The sequence below is a fragment of the Corapipo altera genome, unplaced genomic scaffold, assembly GCF_003945725.1.
Source record: "Corapipo altera isolate COAL_440 unplaced genomic scaffold, ASM394572v1 53, whole genome shotgun sequence".
NCBI lineage: Eukaryota > Metazoa > Chordata > Aves > Passeriformes > Pipridae > Corapipo > Corapipo altera.
Window position 1 is genome coordinate 9,852,460 of NW_020884900.1, and position 19,296 is coordinate 9,871,755.

The window sequence follows — 19,296 nt, forward strand, 5'->3', positions numbered from 1 at the left end:
TAAAATGCTACCATAACATTACCTTCAGCGCTGACAACGCTAAATTAGGAGATATGTCTGGCATGCTGAAAGGCAGCACTACAACCTGTGAGATCAGGAGAAATTCATGGACTGCGCCAACAGAACCCTCACCAAGTTCATTGAGAAAAATGTACACTTCTGTATCTGGGACAGAAAACCCCATGCATCAGTACAGATGGAAAACTAAATGGCTGAGTAGCTGATAGGGTTTGGTGATTATGGTAGGTGCCAACCTCAACAAAAATCAATGGCACACTTTAACTGAAAACACAAAACAGAAAAAAAGATCTGCAAACTGGGCTACATTAAGAAAAGCACAGCTAGCAGACTTAAGGAACTCAGTTCATCCCCTCTACCTGGCACTGGTCAAGTTATATCTGGGATATTGCATCCATTTTTGGGTTTCCCAGTACAGAAATGATGCTGAGAAACCAGACAGTGTAGGGTAGTGATTGTCCCCCTGTACTTGGCACTGGTGAGGCTGCACCTTGAGTACTGTGTCCAGTTCTGGGCCCCTTAGTTCAGGAAAGACATTGTGGTGCTGGAGTTAGTCCAGAGATGGGCAACAGATCTGGGGGATGGTGCATAGGGTAAGTCCAATGAGGAGCAACTGAGGGAGCTGGGGTTGTTTAGCCGAGAGAAGAGGAAGCTCAGGGGAGATCCTATCACTCTCTACAACTACCTGAAAGGAGGTTGTAGCCAGGTGAGGGTTGGCCTCTTCTCTCAGGCAACCAGCGACAGGATAAGAGGACACAGCCACAAGCTGCACTAGGTGAGGTTTAGGTTGGACATTAGGAATTTCTTCACAGAAAGAGTGATTAACCATTGGAATGGGTTGTCCAGGAAGATGGAGTCACTGCCCCTGAAGGTGTTTAAGAAAAGACTGCACATGGCACTTAGTGCCATGGCCTAGTTGACAAGGTGATGTTTCTTTAGAGGTTGGACTCGATGATCTGAGTCTTTTCCAACTTCACTGATTCTGTGATCTAGTGAAAGGGGTATCAAGATAGTTGGGGGCACAGAGCACATGACCTATGAGATCAGACTGAGGAAGATGGGTTAATTTCATCTAAAATAGAGAGGGTCAGAGTGATCATTAATAAAAACATAATGCAGATAAACTCTTCTTTGTATTAGAAGAGGGTAAAAAAAGGGTATTCATACAGGACACTAGGAAAAAATTCTTGACCAAAAGAGTAATGCAGCACTAAAACAGGAATACTCTAATATCTCTGGTAACCAAGACTTAGCTAAACTAGCCCAAGTCACAGCTAACCCAAACTGGTGTTGCAAATAGTCCTGTTTCAAGTAGGAACTTGGAAAGGTCCCCTCCAATCAGCATTTCCAGGGGTCTATAATTAATACCGAATTATAAAGAAAAACACTTTGTTAGAAAGGTGCATTGCCTGATGCTCCCTTCCTCTGCCAACATTCTGAGGCATCCATTACACCAGCAATTGCCTATACTCATCCCTTTTCCTTCATCTTCACCTGCAATTCAAGCTACAAGGTAACAGATCAGTTCAGAAACCTGAAGTAGTGGAAATACATCCACAGTAATCTGTAACACAGATTACTGAAATAAAACACATTAGTTACCTGGGGCTCCACACACTGTGTTGATGGCAGTAGACTGAGAAGACAGCAGCTCATCCAGCAAGCGCTGAGCTGTTGGAAGAATCTGAAAACACGAAGTAGACTTTCAATATACACAGTATTTCTTATCTTGATACACCCAGCTAAAGATCATTACTGATCACTCAGGTAATTTCAGAAGTATCGAATACACGGTGCTACGTTTTCAGAAAGGACGACAGAGGGTGCTAAAGATCACACGATGGCAACCAGCTGTCACACCTCTCCTTTCTCAAAGCCAAGACCTATGCACCGCTCACTTTCTGCAGTCACACTCTTAAGCAAACAAAAGCGTCACAGATTATTAGCTCCTTTCTCATTTCTTGAGGAATAAGAGCCCACAAAGAATGATACTGTAGCTAATTTTGAGAAGTAGGTAGGGAAGTCACTGCTGTCAAGGTCACCGTTTTCCTGCACTTAGAAAGTTCTTTATTTCTTGTTCCTAAATCATTTCTCTAAAACCCAAGCTAATGGGAGCAAGGGACCAAACTATAAAATACATCCACACATAACTTTTTGGGCAGACTTTAGCTTATTTACCATCCTGTTAGCAAAGGGACTCAACAATAAGCTAATGCAATTTCAGCACTAAACTAATCACAGCTTCTGGACAGCTCAGAGCATAAGCAGAGGAGGCTCACACCTGACTGTAAAACCGTTAACATGCTGTTCTTGAAAGAAAAACACACAATAGAAAGAGATTTTTCCCAGACTAGATCTGGGCTGAACCTGTAGATCCATTTAGCCTTTAGCATGTACAGTTACAACAGGTAAATTTTTAATCCATATAGTTTGGATTTAAATGACTTGGAAAAGAATATCTAACAACCCTCACCTCTCTCCACACATCAGCTGAGGTAAAGCAAGTGACCTATATTTGCAAATAATACAGATCCATCTCAAACACATAGAAGATAAAAATGCTTCAGAAGGATATTTTACATTTTAATCACCTGAAGAAACACACTCAGTATTAAGCTATTCTTGTACCTTTTTTCCACTACTACATATTTTAAGTCACCACAAAGCAGAAAAGTCACAGGTCTAGGCAATATCACACCTTAAGGCTGAAGTATCAGCGACCTGCAGTGACTCTCCTTCAGGCCTTTTTGCCAAGATTTTCATATTTAATAGGAATAGGAGTACTGGCTTCATAAGGGGAAACAGCTTTTGGGCAAAGAACTAGGTAAGTTGCTCAGAATCACTGTCATTTTCATAGCTACACTAAACACTTTCTACAGAGATTTTGAAAAACATCTTACCTAGTTGCATTTCTACAGACTACCATCCCCCTACACTTGAAAGTAATTCAGCATTATATTACCGTACGATGTTCACAAACTGGAAATAAAGATAAAATAGAATCATGTGTACAGCCTACTTTAATTCTACATCACGTAGTCAAAATATGGTGTCCCAAGGTATCAGAGTATCTATCTCCACCTAGAAATCTTGAAGATGGGGAATAAGACTGTTGGAAGAGTTTTGGGGTGTGCCTCGCCTTTTTCAAAGGAATTACACAACACAGGTTGAGACATATCTGCCAATAAACCCCAAACTTTTCTGTTGGGCAGCATCCACCAGATTATGTGGCAAATAGCAATAATTAATTAATTCAGATGTTCCTGGTGCACAGTTGGTACACATGACCAAAGGAAAAATAAACCTTGCAGAAAGGAGCAGACACAAAATATCTGAAAGCAAACTATTGACATGCCATTCAGGAAACAGCTACCACCACTACTAGCCTTTCAGAGCTCTCCTCCATTAAGCACTAGACTATGTGACATTAAGGTCAGAGTCTTTATCGAGAGAAGAAAAGCTTTGCCCGTTACATAATGCAGCAAAAAGCACATGCTGTTGGTGCTCATCTCTCAGCAACAAAAAAGCAGTATTTTTATTTCAGTTTCATATCACACGATTCCTCTGTTTCTTCTCATAAGAAGATTAGTATTTCTGTAGGAAATTTAGAGGACATTTTAGCAATAGAATGTCTTAGTGTCCCAAGCACAGCACCATAATATGAATTTTAGGCACATGCTGACAGTAATCTAACTCCTACTTAAGAGGAGTGCATTATGAATGCACTACTGAAATGTGACAGATACCCATGCAGGTCAGTTTTTCTCAATCTCCTTTAGTTGAACTTAGCATTAAAAAGTTGCCAAGCCCTTACATTTTTAAAGCAGACATTTCACAATCACTTAGGTATTCCTGTGCATTTTGTGCAAACATTTTAGGCAGATGATATTAATGACCTGACCTTGAACAACACAGATATTTAAGGAATAAGACAGCAGACTTTGCCTTTGACAAACAAGAGTTCATGTCCATTACTTTCCAAATGATTCCTACGAATCACCAAGAAGTCACATTGGGGGAAGTCGAAAGGTCACCAGTTGGGTGCATTAGAAAGTGCCCACTTAAGACATATACAATACCTTCCCTGGGCAGTCTTCTCCATTTAGCTAATCAAATACACAAAAAAAAGAAACAACCTGATTAGGGCTGACCTAAGTTTTCCAAGATCATGCATTTATTTATTGTGTTTGATCTTCCACAAGCTCAGCACATATTCATGCTGATATGAATAGCCACCACTCTGTCCTTTTAAGACACTTCTAATCTTTTACTTGGCAACAGACAATTGTCAAATAACAGAACAGCAAACCTGAAAAGAGTAAGAATTGAATGCCTTCCCAGCAGCTCAAACTGAATAGCATGACTGGTTATCTTGCAACAAAAGACATCATACAAATTGACCCAGAATAAAGATAACTGAATTTAACAAAAATTCAGTCACATCAATTGTCTCCACTTACCTGTTGTGGAAGTTCACTGATTAGGTACTGAGCAAATTTTTGCAATTGGTCTCTTTGTAGTCGAGACAAAGACTCAGAAACAGGTGCTCGTAAGCATACTGCAGATGCCTGAAGAAAGAAAAGGAGATACAAACCACCATTAACAGGGTAGACTTAACAAAGCTGTGTCCACCAAAAGGATAAAGTGCCATGAACAGTAGCTATGTTGATGCATATCATGCTTGGTCTTGATGGCCAATTTTTTTTTTCTCTCTGAAATTAAGTGGTGTGTTGCAGATAAGATGCAAACAAGCTGTTTTGGCTTCATAGAAGCTGTTTTTAAGAGGTTTTTTTTTCAAGGAAACTGCTTTAACAGCTGTGCTTAAGATCTGTTGTTGCTAGCAATTGCACAAATACTGGCAGAGATTTCACAAACAAACCTCTAAAATAGGACATTATTCCTTAAGCTTCTGGCAAACCAACCAGCTCTGTCGTAGACTGTTTCACAGAATCACAACCACCTCATTTTTTTAATTCAGTATTAAAATCGATCTCTTCCCATATCTAAAAACAACTTAGATTAAAAAAAACACCATCACTAGTTTCTTTCTTTTTCACTTTATAGAACAAAAATGCCCTATTTAAAATTTAAACTGTAAACAGGCAAGAGTAGTTTGATAATAAAGATATTTCTGATATTGTCTTGTCTACATAGAGCAATATACCATGGCTCTTAAATTGCTAGTGTCAGCAGGGAGTTTATGCAAACATGGAAATCCTTTCACTATCATTTTTCAGGTAAAGAAAGGATTGGAAGGAAAAGAATGATTTTTTTCTTACACAGGGTCCAAACTTCCCAACTGTAAATAATATAAATGAAAACTTGTTTTCTATCATCACTCTCCATACCCACCTTTTAAAACTCAAACTAATAATTCAAAGCAGAACCCATTTTTTTGCCAACTCTCTAGTCCTAAGTACAGAAAGCATACTGATATTCTGATGATTTCACAAGACTATCAATTTAAGCCAATTACAATTGTCCATTGTGAAATATTAACAAGCTTCAGCAGGTTATTAGCACTTATTTAAGAATCTGGAGTTTTATAGCATGTTAGCTATAAAATGTTCTGTGACAGCAGAAAATCTGTTCCTTTCAATCACCAAAGCTTAATCCTTCCTTAAGACAGAGGAAATTAAACTGTATGCAAGATTGAACCCTCAAGTGGTGTATTTCACGTTGATTCTACACATTTTCAATTGAATTTGGTTGGGGTATAAAATGCCTACTTTTTGCTCTATAGAAGGCCACACAGAATAAAAGTGGTCAAATAAAAACCTAACATAAACTTAACTGACTGCTTGAAATCTACAAGTCAAAATTACACTTACCTGCCAGTATGTGTTAAAATGAGCCAGTGAACACAAAGGCCAACAGTGATGAAAATTACTTTCCTTCTGCACTCTGATCAAACAACGTAAAGAGCGAGCTTTCAAATCCCATACTTACAAACACTTTTTTTAAAAGACTAACTATTGGTGACCTTTCACTCCTTGCAGAGATGAAGAAGGACTGAGTAATTCTAGCACTTAAATGAGAAACAGGAAGGGGCCAAAAAGCAATCTGCACATTATCAAAGGACGCTCTGCAGTTTAGAGCCTCAGACAATTCACTCTGCAGACCACAACTGTGAGCGCATATTTACACAATCTGTAACCAAAAGGAGTGCCAAAAACAGCTTTCCTAAAGAGAATGTGTGTTGCATAAAGCTGTACTGAGGAGAGACTCAGAGAAGGTGCCGGGGGAGAGCAGAACCGTGTTCCCAGGCCTACGTTGTGGATGCGGAAGAGGCAGAGCGCCACGACGTGAGCACACCACTTGGCCCCGGCCCCGCAGGTGCAGCTGCACGACGTGATCCGGCACCGGTCAAACATCACTGCCACGTTGTACGCGCCCTTGGGCGGCACCATCTGCGGGGGCACCACAGTGGCACTCAGATGGAAACCTGTAAAATTCAAAAGCCCAGAGTTACTCTTTGGGTACTTGGGAAACAGATTGAGCTAGCACGGAAATTTAGGTATATGCCATTTAAACATTCAAACAACACGTCTAGCAACAACATCCATATACAGATGGACATGGATCTAGAGTTTCCAGCACTTGTTTCTTCCCAAACAGCTACGGCTGAATCTTAGTATAGAAGCATAATGTGTTATAAGAGGTTCCAAAATACCAGTTTTTAATACATTAATTTATTTATTTCTATTATTATTTAACAGAGAAAAGCAGAACTGGATAAAGCCATCACTGAAAAGTGTTGGGTTTTGTTCACAGAGTCAAAGCTAGACTGTACATATTTTAGGCGTGACTTCTGTGCTAACTCTGGCAACAGTGCAGAACAGGCGTTATTTTCGAACAGGTTCAGAATTATTTCCAAGTCAATCAACTTCCACAATTTTGTAGTTAACTAAAGAAGGCAGCACTTAACCTGAACACTTAGTTTCACTTTGTGGCTTCAGAAACTACCCATTTCTCATAAATTATGCACCTCATTGCAATTTTCTTAATATCCCATGTTTATAAATCATCTACTCAGAAAACAGAAAACCCCTCTTGCTTAGACTAAAATCAATGGAAAAGGAAATTTCAGAAATAACACTTGAATGAATCCAGCCACATTAATCAGTGATCATAAATGAATAAATTATGGATCTCATCTCCAGCAGGATGACAAAGGACTTGAACAAGGCTTAGCTTTGTGTAAACTCACATACAGTGCATAGCAGTTGCACTCATAACGCAGCTTCCTGCAGAGACAACACTCATTCAGGAGCACACATACGAGCAGAAAAAGGCATCAGTATCAAAGTCATAAGCAAACTTCATTCCAACAGTCTACCTTAAGTGAAAACATGGCTTGGGATAGCTGATTGAAATAGTTTCTCCATCGTCAGGACAAGGAAGCACATTATAATTCCACACTACTAAGTTTTTATAATCATATTGTGAGATCGTAATACTGATAGTGTTCAGGAGTGCACGTGACATACTAAATTAATTCCATTTTAAATAATGTGCATCATTTCCTCCTCAAAATATGATCCCCGTACCAACACAAACTTGCTCTTACCTTGCTTAACCTTTCTATCTCTCCTGTTCACCAGAATTCAAATCCTCTTCCTGATGCAGGTGATTATTTTGATTAGTACACATAATGCCACCCAAATTCTTCAGCCATTTTAGCAATTGGAACAGAATCAAAACAAAAGAAGGCATTCACACAAAATTACTGCACTGCCTATTACTCGATACAGTTCGAATTTATGTTCCACGCTTGGATAATACAACCCAAACATTTCAGCTAGTCCTTCTGTTATACTAAAAGCATTTCAGACTAATGCCCTGATTTTCACATAAGCAAATTAAGCATTTCACAAGGTGGAATCGCAGCAATTCTGTTTCACTGCAAAAAATAAGCATTCACAAGGTCTTAGAGAAGGCTAGATCACAGTTGTACGTTCTTATCAAGCTCCTACCATGACATTCTTTTTTGTGTATGAAGACAGTTAACTGATAATGCAACGACGGAAGAACACTTATAAAAAGTGACAAAATTTAAGGGCTTTTGCATGACATATCACAAGCTTCAACTCAATCTGTAGCTTGATGAACCCGTCTGACACTCTCACTGCTAATGGATGTTTACAGGATGACACAGGAAACGACAAGAGGACAGATATCTGAATTATAACTAAGGGTTTCTTTTACCAGGAAAAATTAAAAAAATCACAGAATCTTTGAGGTTGGAAAAGACCTCTAAGATCCCTGACTCCAAGTGTTAATCTGGCAGTACCACGTTCACCCTTAAACCATGTCTCCAAGTGCTACACCGGTGTGTTTTTTTAATGCTTCCAGGGATGATGACTCCATCGCTTCCCTGGACAGCTTGTTCCAAGGCCTGACCACCCTTTCAGTGAAGAAATTTTTCATAATATCCAATCTAAACCACCCCTGGTACAACTCCCCTCCAGACAGTTTTTACCCAGTAAACAGTGTACCCATTCAAGCCATGAGCATTCAGTCTCTCCAAGAGAATGCTGTTGGAGACAGTGTCAGAGGCTTTACTAAAGTCCAGGTAAACAACATGCACAGCCTTTCCTTCATCCACTAAGCAGGTCACCTTGTTACAGGAGATCAGGTTCATCAGGTAGGACCTGCCTTTCATAAACCCAGGCTGGCTGGGCCTGATCCCCCGGTGTTCTCCATGTGCAGTGTGATGGCACTCAAGATCACCTGCTCCATGGCCTTGAAAAAAAGTCCCTGAAATCTACAACACACCTGTTATCAAACAGCAATAATGTCTCCAGTGCAACCACGTGGGTATGTGGCTGCTACAAAGTGAACATGCAGTAGAAAGTCTATAAAAGTCAATTCTATGTGTACATACAAAAAAACACTGTAAAAAAGCACGGGTTTGGAATGTAGTGAAGAGGTACTACTGTTCAGAAATTACAGATATGGATATGCATATGAACAAAATGCCTATGATTAATCACTTATGTTTAAAAAATAATCTTAAACTGCAAAAAGGGAAATGGGAGAAAAAGAGCATAAAACACATGTCAAGCTTTGTCCTATTGATCACAATATCACAATGTACTGCTCAATCCCCCTCCAAATCAAATCTCATCTCAAGGGCTGCTTCATTTCCTGTGTTTCTTTTCCCCTTTGTCAGTATATGAAACTCAAAACTGCAACCACACACTTTAAAATCATTGAAAATATATCCACCCCACCTGTGCTTCTGAGCTGCTATTCATGGAAAAAAAACCCCACCTTTCATTAGATACAGTTCCTTTACTAAGGAGGAAGAATGTTCCTGTTTAAACGAAGTTGCTTCCTTCCCTTCCACACACATAATCCTTTGCCAAGAAGCCCAGTTGCTGTATGTGTACTTGAGAACTTTCTCCCTTGTATCACTCACCACCTCCTCTTTTTCCCTCCTCCTCCTCCTCCCCCAAGCACAGGTTTTGCATTAATATTCCCAGCCTTTGTTCATTTACATTGCTTTACACCTCCTCACCTTTCTCAGGTATTACTGAAACAAGTTCTGACCACAGTCTTATTACTGTCTATTAAATATTCTGCTCTTTTCCACTGTGGAAGTCCCAGGAATTACTGATTTTCAGCCAGCTACATTTTAACTCATTTTCTCTTTCTCAAACATTTGGCTTCCTGAAGTTTAGCAGATGCCTTAAAGGCCTCTCTCAGCATTTCAGTCCTGACATTGGGAGATTATGAATGCCACCAAAAATCAGTTTAATTCTATTTTGCTCAATTTCCAAACTGATGTTGATGTTCCAAAACTATTATCTGGTCTCACTGACAACTGAATCTTTAGTATGAGGAATCAATTCCATACCCAAGAATTCCTGCTACTATTGTTACAGTAGACACTAGACCAGGTAAAATCCTTTCAGATGCTTTACCCTATATTCAGGTAACAGTTTATCAGTCTCTTGAGATTTGCATATCTTAATGGCTATCTCCTTCTCTTTTTTTTGTCCCCAAAACTTTATAGTACGTGTCCCTTTCATTCCCTTTCTGAGGGTTCTTTACCTAAATTTATTCATTTCACTGATCACTGAGGTTTAAATGTTACTGGTGCTATTAAGTGAACAGGCTCATAGAAGTCCCTCTCACTCATCACAGGAAAATATAGGAAATTTCCTAAATTTCCTCCTTAACATTATACAGTTTTTAATATTATCATTTTTCTTATTACAACCAGGCTCAGTTCTCACACACCAACTAATATTTTAATTCTGAAGCTTACATTTGCAGAAAAAAAATCTGATTGGACTGACATGGCCCACCTTGATATACTAGTATCTTTATTTCACATAACGCCTTCCTGTCAAACAGCTGCCACTGAAAACGCTAGCTCAATGTTCTTCATTGCTTCAAAGGATTTAATGAAAAATCCTGAGTCCAATTCTTTCTATAAGATAAGATTAGCTTCTATAGCCATAAAACATAAAAAGAACAAGATAAGGTAGGAGAAGCTATAAACCCACTGTCCAACAACAGGGATTTCCGCCTGCCAAAATACTACATTGAGTAACTGTACTATTAATACAACTCTTTTGCTGCAAGAGTAATTAAACCTTGCAAACCTCCTCTGTGCCATACCTGCACTTTAGGCAAGGCACTGATTTGATCAGACAAACAGAAAGTCAAGATCTCTTTAAGAATGAGGAATTTAAGCATTATGGAGACAAAGGCTTCCTATGTAGTTTTTTGCAAAATGCAGATTATGGATCTCTCACAATATTCCTCGCCTTTCAGTGAGTTTCACAGCTGAGCTGATTGAGGCCAAAATAAACACAGCATTTAGCTCAAGACATTACAAAGAATACATTTGGCAGGGAGTTTAAGCTGGGATGCCAGAAAAACTTGTTTTGAGACACAATCAAAGCACTGCTGTCCCATTGCAGATATGATTTTGGGAATCTGAAGTATCTAGAGACGTGGAGTTGCACTGTTCTTACCTATCTGGAGAGGGTCTTTGACAGCCCTCACCCGGAACAGCTGCTCCCCTCGCTGGAACTCATCTGCACTGCCATTTGCCAAACAGGAGTACAATCTGCGAGAGAGAAACATAACATGTCAGGGTAGGTCTGGTTTTGAGAAACTTCATAGTATTATCCTTTTTGCTGACATGTCTTTTGAAAAATCCTTACTATCTTTAATATGAAGTCCAGTTTTCTTCTGCCATTTCCACATTACAATTCAACCACAAAAATCATTAGTCTCTTCTTAACTAGCTTTGTGTAAAAGCCACTGGCATTTTTAGGAATTACAACCCAAGGCTCTGAAATACAAACTCATTCCTAGACTAAAATCAAGATTTTATACACAGTATAATTCAAGGTCTAATGTTAGCAAGCCACAGTAAAAACTCCTTCTAGTTAATTACCTGAGTGCTCATGTGAGTATTTTTTACACCTGTGCTCATCAGAATAATGAGCATATACAACCAGCTGGCTGGCTCTGTTCCCTCACAGGTGATCTTACATCAGCACTTCTGGCATTACCCCCCCATCTGACACCAGAACTTTAGGCAAATGTATCCAAGAACTTTCAGGAGGATTCTTTCTAAAAGAGTATAATATCACTACTTTGCAACAAAATTCTGAATGCACAGTCACATCGATAGGCCTTCTATAGTATAAAAGCTTCAGTAAAGTTTGGAAAAAGATCTAAAAGCGCAGAGTTTTTGACTTTGTACTCACACAAATTATGTGGAAACATAAGAAATACAGTCATCTGACTGTATCCACTGACTACAGACCTACTTAGGAAATTCCAGTTCTCCTGATTACACCAACAAAAGGCCTGCAGAGCACACTGAGCCAGCCCTCCATGGCAATTTCTGAGCCCAGTTAAAGCTCTAACTCCAGCAACAGATTCAAAGTGGAACAATCATTTTGTAAGACTAACAAAAGGACAAAACTCTACAAACTAGTTACCATTAGGCAAATTAAAGGGTGCATTTATTCTGCTATAATTTCCACACAGAACCTGGACATGTACATGCTTTTCCTGGGACATATGCAGGGCAGCTCACCCCAAAATAAAACCCAGTATCACAGCATATCACACAGTAAACTATCCATGAATTACAAAAGGCACACAGGAACTGCAGAAGCACCAAATATATGGGACATCAAATGGACAAAAATTCTCCTCCAGCAAACAGAACCTTTTCTTAAGCATCAATAAAACAGAAATAGTATTCATTACCTGATATCTTCCTCATTTTCTGGGAAACTCCAGAAGGCGATTCGAAGTTGCAGTTGCTCAGGCACTGGAGGATAAACTTTCTCCACCACCTCGAATGGAATGTGAAATGCAACCTGTTTTGCAGACAGTTCCACCAATGGGATCACCAGCCCATCTAGCAAGACAAGAAACAAAATGCAATGAACCACTCAGACAAAACCCACGAGAGGCTAAAGAGAGCTCTAAAGGGAGCTCTTCCTCTCTTATCTCATCAAGTTCAAGACCATTTTTGACAGTAAAAGGCAGCACAGAAATCTTCTGGAGAATTTCCTCTCAACTTTAACTTCATTTTCATCCCCTTAGGGCAGGGGCACACATTCCTAAAAACAAAGTCCTTGGCCAAAAGAGCTTCATTAGCCTAGCAGACTCAAACTTTGCTGCCTGACAAAACTGGCACAGTTTAACAAGACTTAAGGTAACCAAATATTTTTCATGCACTTCTGTTAGAATGTGGCAGCAACATCCTGTGAATTCCAAGAGATTACACAAAGAACTATTACAGTGTATATGCATAAGAAGCAATGCAAAGGTTCTCCAGGAAACTTTAGTACTGACTTTTTTGTCGACATTCAGTATTCACCTATTTACAAGTTTTTAATTTCAATTAGTATTTGTTGGTTTATACCCCTCACCACCCCCACCTTTCATATGATACCTGTCTTTATATTCCAAGTTCTTTACAGAAGCAACCAGGAATTCACAGGTTAATGCAGTGGTGAGCCCATAAGGATCCTAACTGAAGGCACCAAGAGCTTTATAGAAATACATTTAACCATCACCTTTCTACAAAACTAACTCCACTTCTTATGTTTTTAAGTGCAGATGAAGATTGCTTATCATCAGGTGATGGAAGCCTTATGTTTCTGCTTTGCTCTGACCCACATTACTCTTACACAAAATGCCAGACTTGTCTTATCTGCAAGTACCTCACTATTTTACTGAGATCACTTCTTGATCCATCACTACAGCAGCCTTGGTTTCCCCCACCCCCCTCACCCCATCTTCCAAACCCTGTTGCCAAGAGCCTTATTAATTCAGTTTCAGATATTCAGTGTTATGTCTCTTTGCCTCCCAAACCAGTTTCTAAAACATCACTGGAAGCCAGAATGTAAACCAATCTGGCCCTCGGCTTTCTGTCCCCATCGGCCTCCAGGCAACACATCAAAGGAAAATTTAAGCCCTGATGTCAGTAAGCGCTTCCTCACCCTCTGCCTAGAGACACCCTCCAGTCCCAACAGCTGGGAAAGAGACAGGATAGGAGATGGCTTTGAAAGTGCATGCACACAGCAAAGCAGCCAACATCTCCCCCAGTACTGAGCAGACCTGTCAAAGGAAGGATTATATAAATATGGAAAGAAAACACAGTTTTCAAACATTCACATTTATGATTATTGCAGTGAAATTAGACTCATTAGGCAGCACTCCCTTCTCCCATATAGAGTCAGCCTTTCATTATCAGGGTTATTTTTCCATCACCAGTGACTTCTACTCTATGTTATAGACCCAGCCTCTGTTTTACAGTGCTATAATCTCATTCACAAATGTGAGAGAAGCAGATTGTAAAATGAACAATGAAAAAACGGAGCACCCCTTTCCCTACAGCTATCAGATAAACTTTTTGGCAGAAAAGTCATCTCATTTCCACTTCTGACAACCAGAACAGGTGTAAAGCTTTCATCAAGTCACTAAAGAAATGTACTATTTTTAATTAGTCATTAAAAAAAAAAGTATTGTTTTTAATTAGTGCAACATAGTTAAATTCAGTATAATTCCTGCTGCTACAACAGTAGTAGATACCACAGAAAGCCCAAACTGAGGCACTTTCATACTTGAAATTACTCTGATCAATGAAAGGAGAGGTATTTCTTGTGGTTTAAAGTGCACCTCTTGTATACAAGTACTTTATTCAAGTCTTTCAATACACAGTACTAGAAAAGAGATTACACCTAAACAAGCTCTACAAATTACAAGACTCAAAAAAGACTTCAGTCCTGAGATAAACACCTGCACATTTTTCTAAGAGCTGTAAGCCTGCAGCTTGGATGATGTGCCTTTTTACAAGGATTTGGTGCTGGGTATGAAGGTTAGATTAGAAATGCTGAAGACAGACTAAGCTGACAAAAAAGCAGCAAAGAAAAACACATTCTGCTTATTATTTTATCAGTACACCTTATTTTACTTTACTGTTGTGATGGACAAGGACACACATACAATCTAAGTCTCAATGGTACTAGTAGAGTAGTACCTGTACCACTGCTAGGAGTAGTAGTACGAATATTGTGATCATCCTCCAATCTCTCCATTACACAGTGTGGCTGTTCTCTTTCAGGCTAACTAAACTAGCTCAGGAGAAACACTTGAACAAGTCATACAGAAATTACCTCTCCTGAGGAAACATTTCTTCCAAGAGGGAAGACAACATGAGCCCTCCTCATCTGTTCCAGCACAAGCCTGGCACAAGTCAGCCAGCTTGATTTTCACAGTAAAACACTGTGAACTAAGGTAACAGGCTGCCTTTGCACTGAACTCATTAACTGGTTCATCAGCTGTACTGTGTCAGTAGTAATCAGCAGAAGACAGGTGGCCAATTATCTGGCATATCATAACCCACAGTCAGACATTCAGAGCACACAACTTAGACATCTTCACAATAAGGCAAAAGCAGTAAAACCTGGTGGACAAAAAAAAAAAAAAAATCCAAAAAGCAATAATCTTACCTATAAGATCATGCATCTTTTTAAAATCCTGAATTTTCTCCAAGGAAAGAAACATGCAAAAAATAGTAGAAAATAACTGAGAAGTAGAAAACAATTTTTCAATCCTACTTTAAGGGTGAGTGAATTCACAGTGGGTAACTTGGCACATAATGTAAATGCTAAAATTAAGAAGTTTGAATGCCCTAAGTTTCAAGGGGGTTGTCCTCTATGCAAACAAAGGTGAGACCCTTATCTAGAGTATCACTCAGAGCATTAGAGGGTCTTTTTCCACTAGACCTCTTGTAAAGTCAGCTGGACAGTCCTACTTGGGTGCTTAAACTAGACTTTGAATACTCTCATTTGAGCCCTAAACAGAGAGAGATCCATTCAAAAGTTTATCTCTAAATACACAAACCTAGGGTTGGTGGATTCATACCCACCTGTATCAAAAGTTACAATCAATAAAACAGACAAAAGGTATTCTCAGGTTCTATAATAAATACTGTTAGGAAGAAAAAAAAAAAAAGGAAGTCTGCTAAAATGTAAAGGAGAAACCATCTCAGCTGTTGCTCAGAAAGCAAAGACAGGTATAGGACAGAAGAATGCAAACGTAATATTAAAAAAATTATACAGCACTGAAATCAAAGATGTAATACAAAGTTGACAAACACACAAAATGAATCTACCCAAGGAAGAAGATAATTTTAAATTGTGGAGCAAAACTAGCAAGAATCACTGTTTGTTCTTCAGAAGCAGACATGATGACCCAAGCACAACAAAGGACACATTTCAAGTCCTGGAAGAATAAAGTCACAAGCAAAGCATAAGCAACCTCAAACAATTCCCACTAACAGGTTAAAAGACTAGCAAAACCGAGGCCAGGAAGGGATTTTGAGAGGCCATCTAATCTAGATCTCCTGCCTAAGAAGCAGAATCAAGCATATCTCAACCATTCTGAATTCTGAATTACCTCATCTATTTACTGCCACACAGAACACGCAGCTTTGATGAGGGCTATCCTGCCCTTTTTGCTACTATTTTATGTGAGTTACAGGTTTGATTTTTACAGCCATTTTATAACAGTTAAAACTTTAACATAGATCTAATTGTTCCTGTGAAACAACAATAATGAAAAACCCTGACCCTAAAACAGCCAACACAAGCTATGCACACAAACATGCATTCTCACCAGTGGAAACAACTCCTATGCCAGCAGGACTTGCTGACATAGAGATGCATGTGTTGCCATTGCTTAACCATTCCTAATACAGGGTAGGCTGGACTAAGTTGCAGGTGACAATTATTGATAAAAACAGATCATGTTCAACATATTATTCCTTCAACACAATAACCGAGTTACCGTGATAGACAAATAGAGAAGAAACTGCTTGAATAATCAGCAGAATAGGGGCCACGAGAATACCAAAGTTATTAAAGAGAACAACGAAAAAACAACTGGGCTAAACACTGAACATATCTGTTACCTAATCATGTTATTTCCATTGAGTTACTCTCATTTGACATATGACTCTTAAAAATAAACTATATGTACAAGTGAATGAATACAAGTGCAAGTGAAGCAATCTCACAGCAAGAGATAAGACACAGTGCAAAGACAGGACAGTGCTTTTGCTATATATACCTTTGGGAAAATGGCATGTTAGGTTGCATTATCTTTTTACAGATAAGTTTACAGCTTTGGTCCCCATCTCACCCTTCCCGCTGGCTTCAGGCCTAAATGTAACAGAGCATAACAAAGTAATACAACTACACACAGAACAACGAGATAAAGAAAATTAAGTGAAGCACCTCTGATATCCAAAGCTAAAATGAGAAGAACAGTAAAACTAATGGGAAATACGCAGAGTGCATTCTTGACCAGCAAAGGAGGGACGTGGGGGGTGTTATAAAACCTGCTTTACAAACCTCATTTAAAAAATGGTAAACATTGCATTGCTTCTTACAGAATTTTCCATGTAGATAGATAAACCTGTTACTGTAGAATGCACTTAAATAATTTCTGCTTTTTTTATTTAAGTGCCTATCAGTAAAATACCCCTTGGCTTAAGTCAGTGATTGTCTCTCTGATATCCTTTAAAACCAAAATGTGCAGAGAATTCTCATATGCGGGCAAGCAGAGCAAGCACTACATTTAACCATAATATACCTAAACCAACTCTTCAAAAATATTTGTTTTCTTACTGTTTTCTGTACATTTCCTTCTAAAATTCTGCTGTTGGTTTTACTTTATTCTCTTGTTCTTTTTTCCCCTCAGAAATTTATTGTCAGAGTTGATGTCTGTAAGAGGTATGTGCCAGAGAATTATATTCTTTCAGGATTCAAACTTGACAAGAAACATCAGAAAACTTCACCTTTGCCCTGAAATCTGTAATACTTGAAGATGAATGCTGTGAGTGTACTTTAAAGAAGTTTCCCAAGGTGAACATCGTAAAATAAAACATGAGCCTTTTAATTAAATATTTACTCATTATTTCAAATAAATTATATCCAAGGCATTTAGGCCATTATGCATACTCCTTTTTCTTCCATTTTACCATATAATCAGCATCCTATAAAAAGCAACACGTGTATATAAAAATAACCAAAATCCACCTCTGAACTGAGGGTAAGACACATGGTATGTAACAGAAGCTTTTCACAAAAGTCTGAAAATAAAATACTTTCTCTTCCCTGAAAAGCATTTCCATGCTTTTCAAGGCTCCATCCACAAGCCACATGAACTTTAGTTCTCACTTCAAAGAGTCATTAAAAGCAGAACTGATTTAATGGGTCACAGACACACCACCACCAGCTGGTTTTCTCTCACATTAACATTTTGCCCAGGTAGGTCCCAGCTTACAAAGTGAAGAAAAAGAGAACATCTTCATAAGTGTTGAACTAACATCCTTGCAGCCTCTGTAAGCAGTACAGGTACACCTGTGTTCACTTGCTGCTTTGTGCCTTTCAAGCACAGTCTTGTGAGATGGGCAGCGAATACCCACTATACAATCTCCCAAACTGCAGACAACATTCATAAAAAAATACAGCAGATCTATAATGCATTGGTACATAATACATAGAAATGATGGAATATCAAGAGCATCCTTGAGTAATCTTGGGATTACAATCTTGGGAGTAAATCAGACTAAGCACATTGATGTGTAAGCTTCATGATGCAGTCACAAACAGGACAGCTGTTTTCAAAGAGGCAAAGGAAAAGTTCTCCACCTAACTAGAAGAGAGATTGCAGCCACTCTGTGCCTGTAAGACTTGGAACATATGACGTACTGAACCACAACCACCAGGCTCCTGAAGGAAACTAAATACTTAACAAAAAGTGCAACTGAAATAGCTAACATAATTCTAAACATACAAAGAAGAGAGAGGTAACATATAAGCACTTAAAACAATACAAGCATTTACCTTTAAATGATCCACATCAAAATGGGTTAAAGTTAGGGGAGAGAGGATTTGGGATAAAAGAGTGCAACTAAATTGAGCAGCCTGAGAAACTTCCATTGTATAGGCTCACAGATGGACTGCTGGAGCAGCTCCGAAGCTATGCCACATAGCAAAAGAAAGATGCCAAGAGAAGACTAACTAATGAAGTGCATTAGATAATAAAGAAAAACTCACTTCAAGATGCCCTCTGTCAGGCCTGTATTCTGATTCTTATAATTAAGAATTAATTTCCCTTCAAAAGATCATCACTCTCTTGGTTGTAAATGATCTTTTCAAATCACACAGCTGGTCTCAGTGGTGTTCAAAGTGAACACATACACACCCACATCACAGATTGCTTCAGCCCAACTGGAGCTGCTGCAGGCTCTTACAGCAGCCCAGCAGACAGGCCAAGTACTTAACAGGCACCAAGAATGAACTTTCATGCTCCAAATACAAGAGAACAAACCCAACTGGCAAGCCAAGGGGTGAAGACCCCAAGACTGAACCAAGACCCTGCAACATCAGAACCTGACAGCTGAACAGACACAGGGAGCTGCATCTGCACCCAGTCATGGTCCAGCCTGAGCACATGCAGAATGAAGCACCTGAAAAGCTGAAGACACACTGCAATATTCAAATGCTGACTCCCAGCTGTCTTCAATTAGCTCTGTCTTCAATTCCCCTGCTTCAGCTAATAACTCCATGCCATTTTATACAAAGGGAAAAAACCACCAATGTTCCTTGTAAAGAAAACCAAGCAAACCACAATATTGCTAAAAAGTAGAAGTTTATTTTTCTTTCACAGATTAAGCAAACTGATGTGAAGATACAGGTTCCTGATGCCCCAACCATT

General features: G+C 39.0%; 1 protein-coding gene across 2 annotated transcripts in view; it reads right to left on the reverse strand.

Annotated features, from left to right (window-relative positions):
• Window positions 1-19,296, reverse strand: part of ZSWIM8 (zinc finger SWIM-type containing 8) — a 57,710-nt gene that overhangs the window by 24,666 nt on the left and 13,748 nt on the right. For both annotated transcript variants that reach the window (XM_027649360.1, XM_027649359.1), the window contains exons 2-6: window positions 12,265-12,418; window positions 11,010-11,104; window positions 6,291-6,463; window positions 4,479-4,586; window positions 1,621-1,702 (exon numbers count right to left, since the gene is read on the reverse strand). In XM_027649360.1, the coding sequence (XP_027505161.1) occupies window positions 1,621-1,702; window positions 4,479-4,586; window positions 6,291-6,463; window positions 11,010-11,104; window positions 12,265-12,418 (612 nt within the window). The remainder of the gene's footprint in view (window positions 1-1,620; window positions 1,703-4,478; window positions 4,587-6,290; window positions 6,464-11,009; window positions 11,105-12,264; window positions 12,419-19,296) is intronic.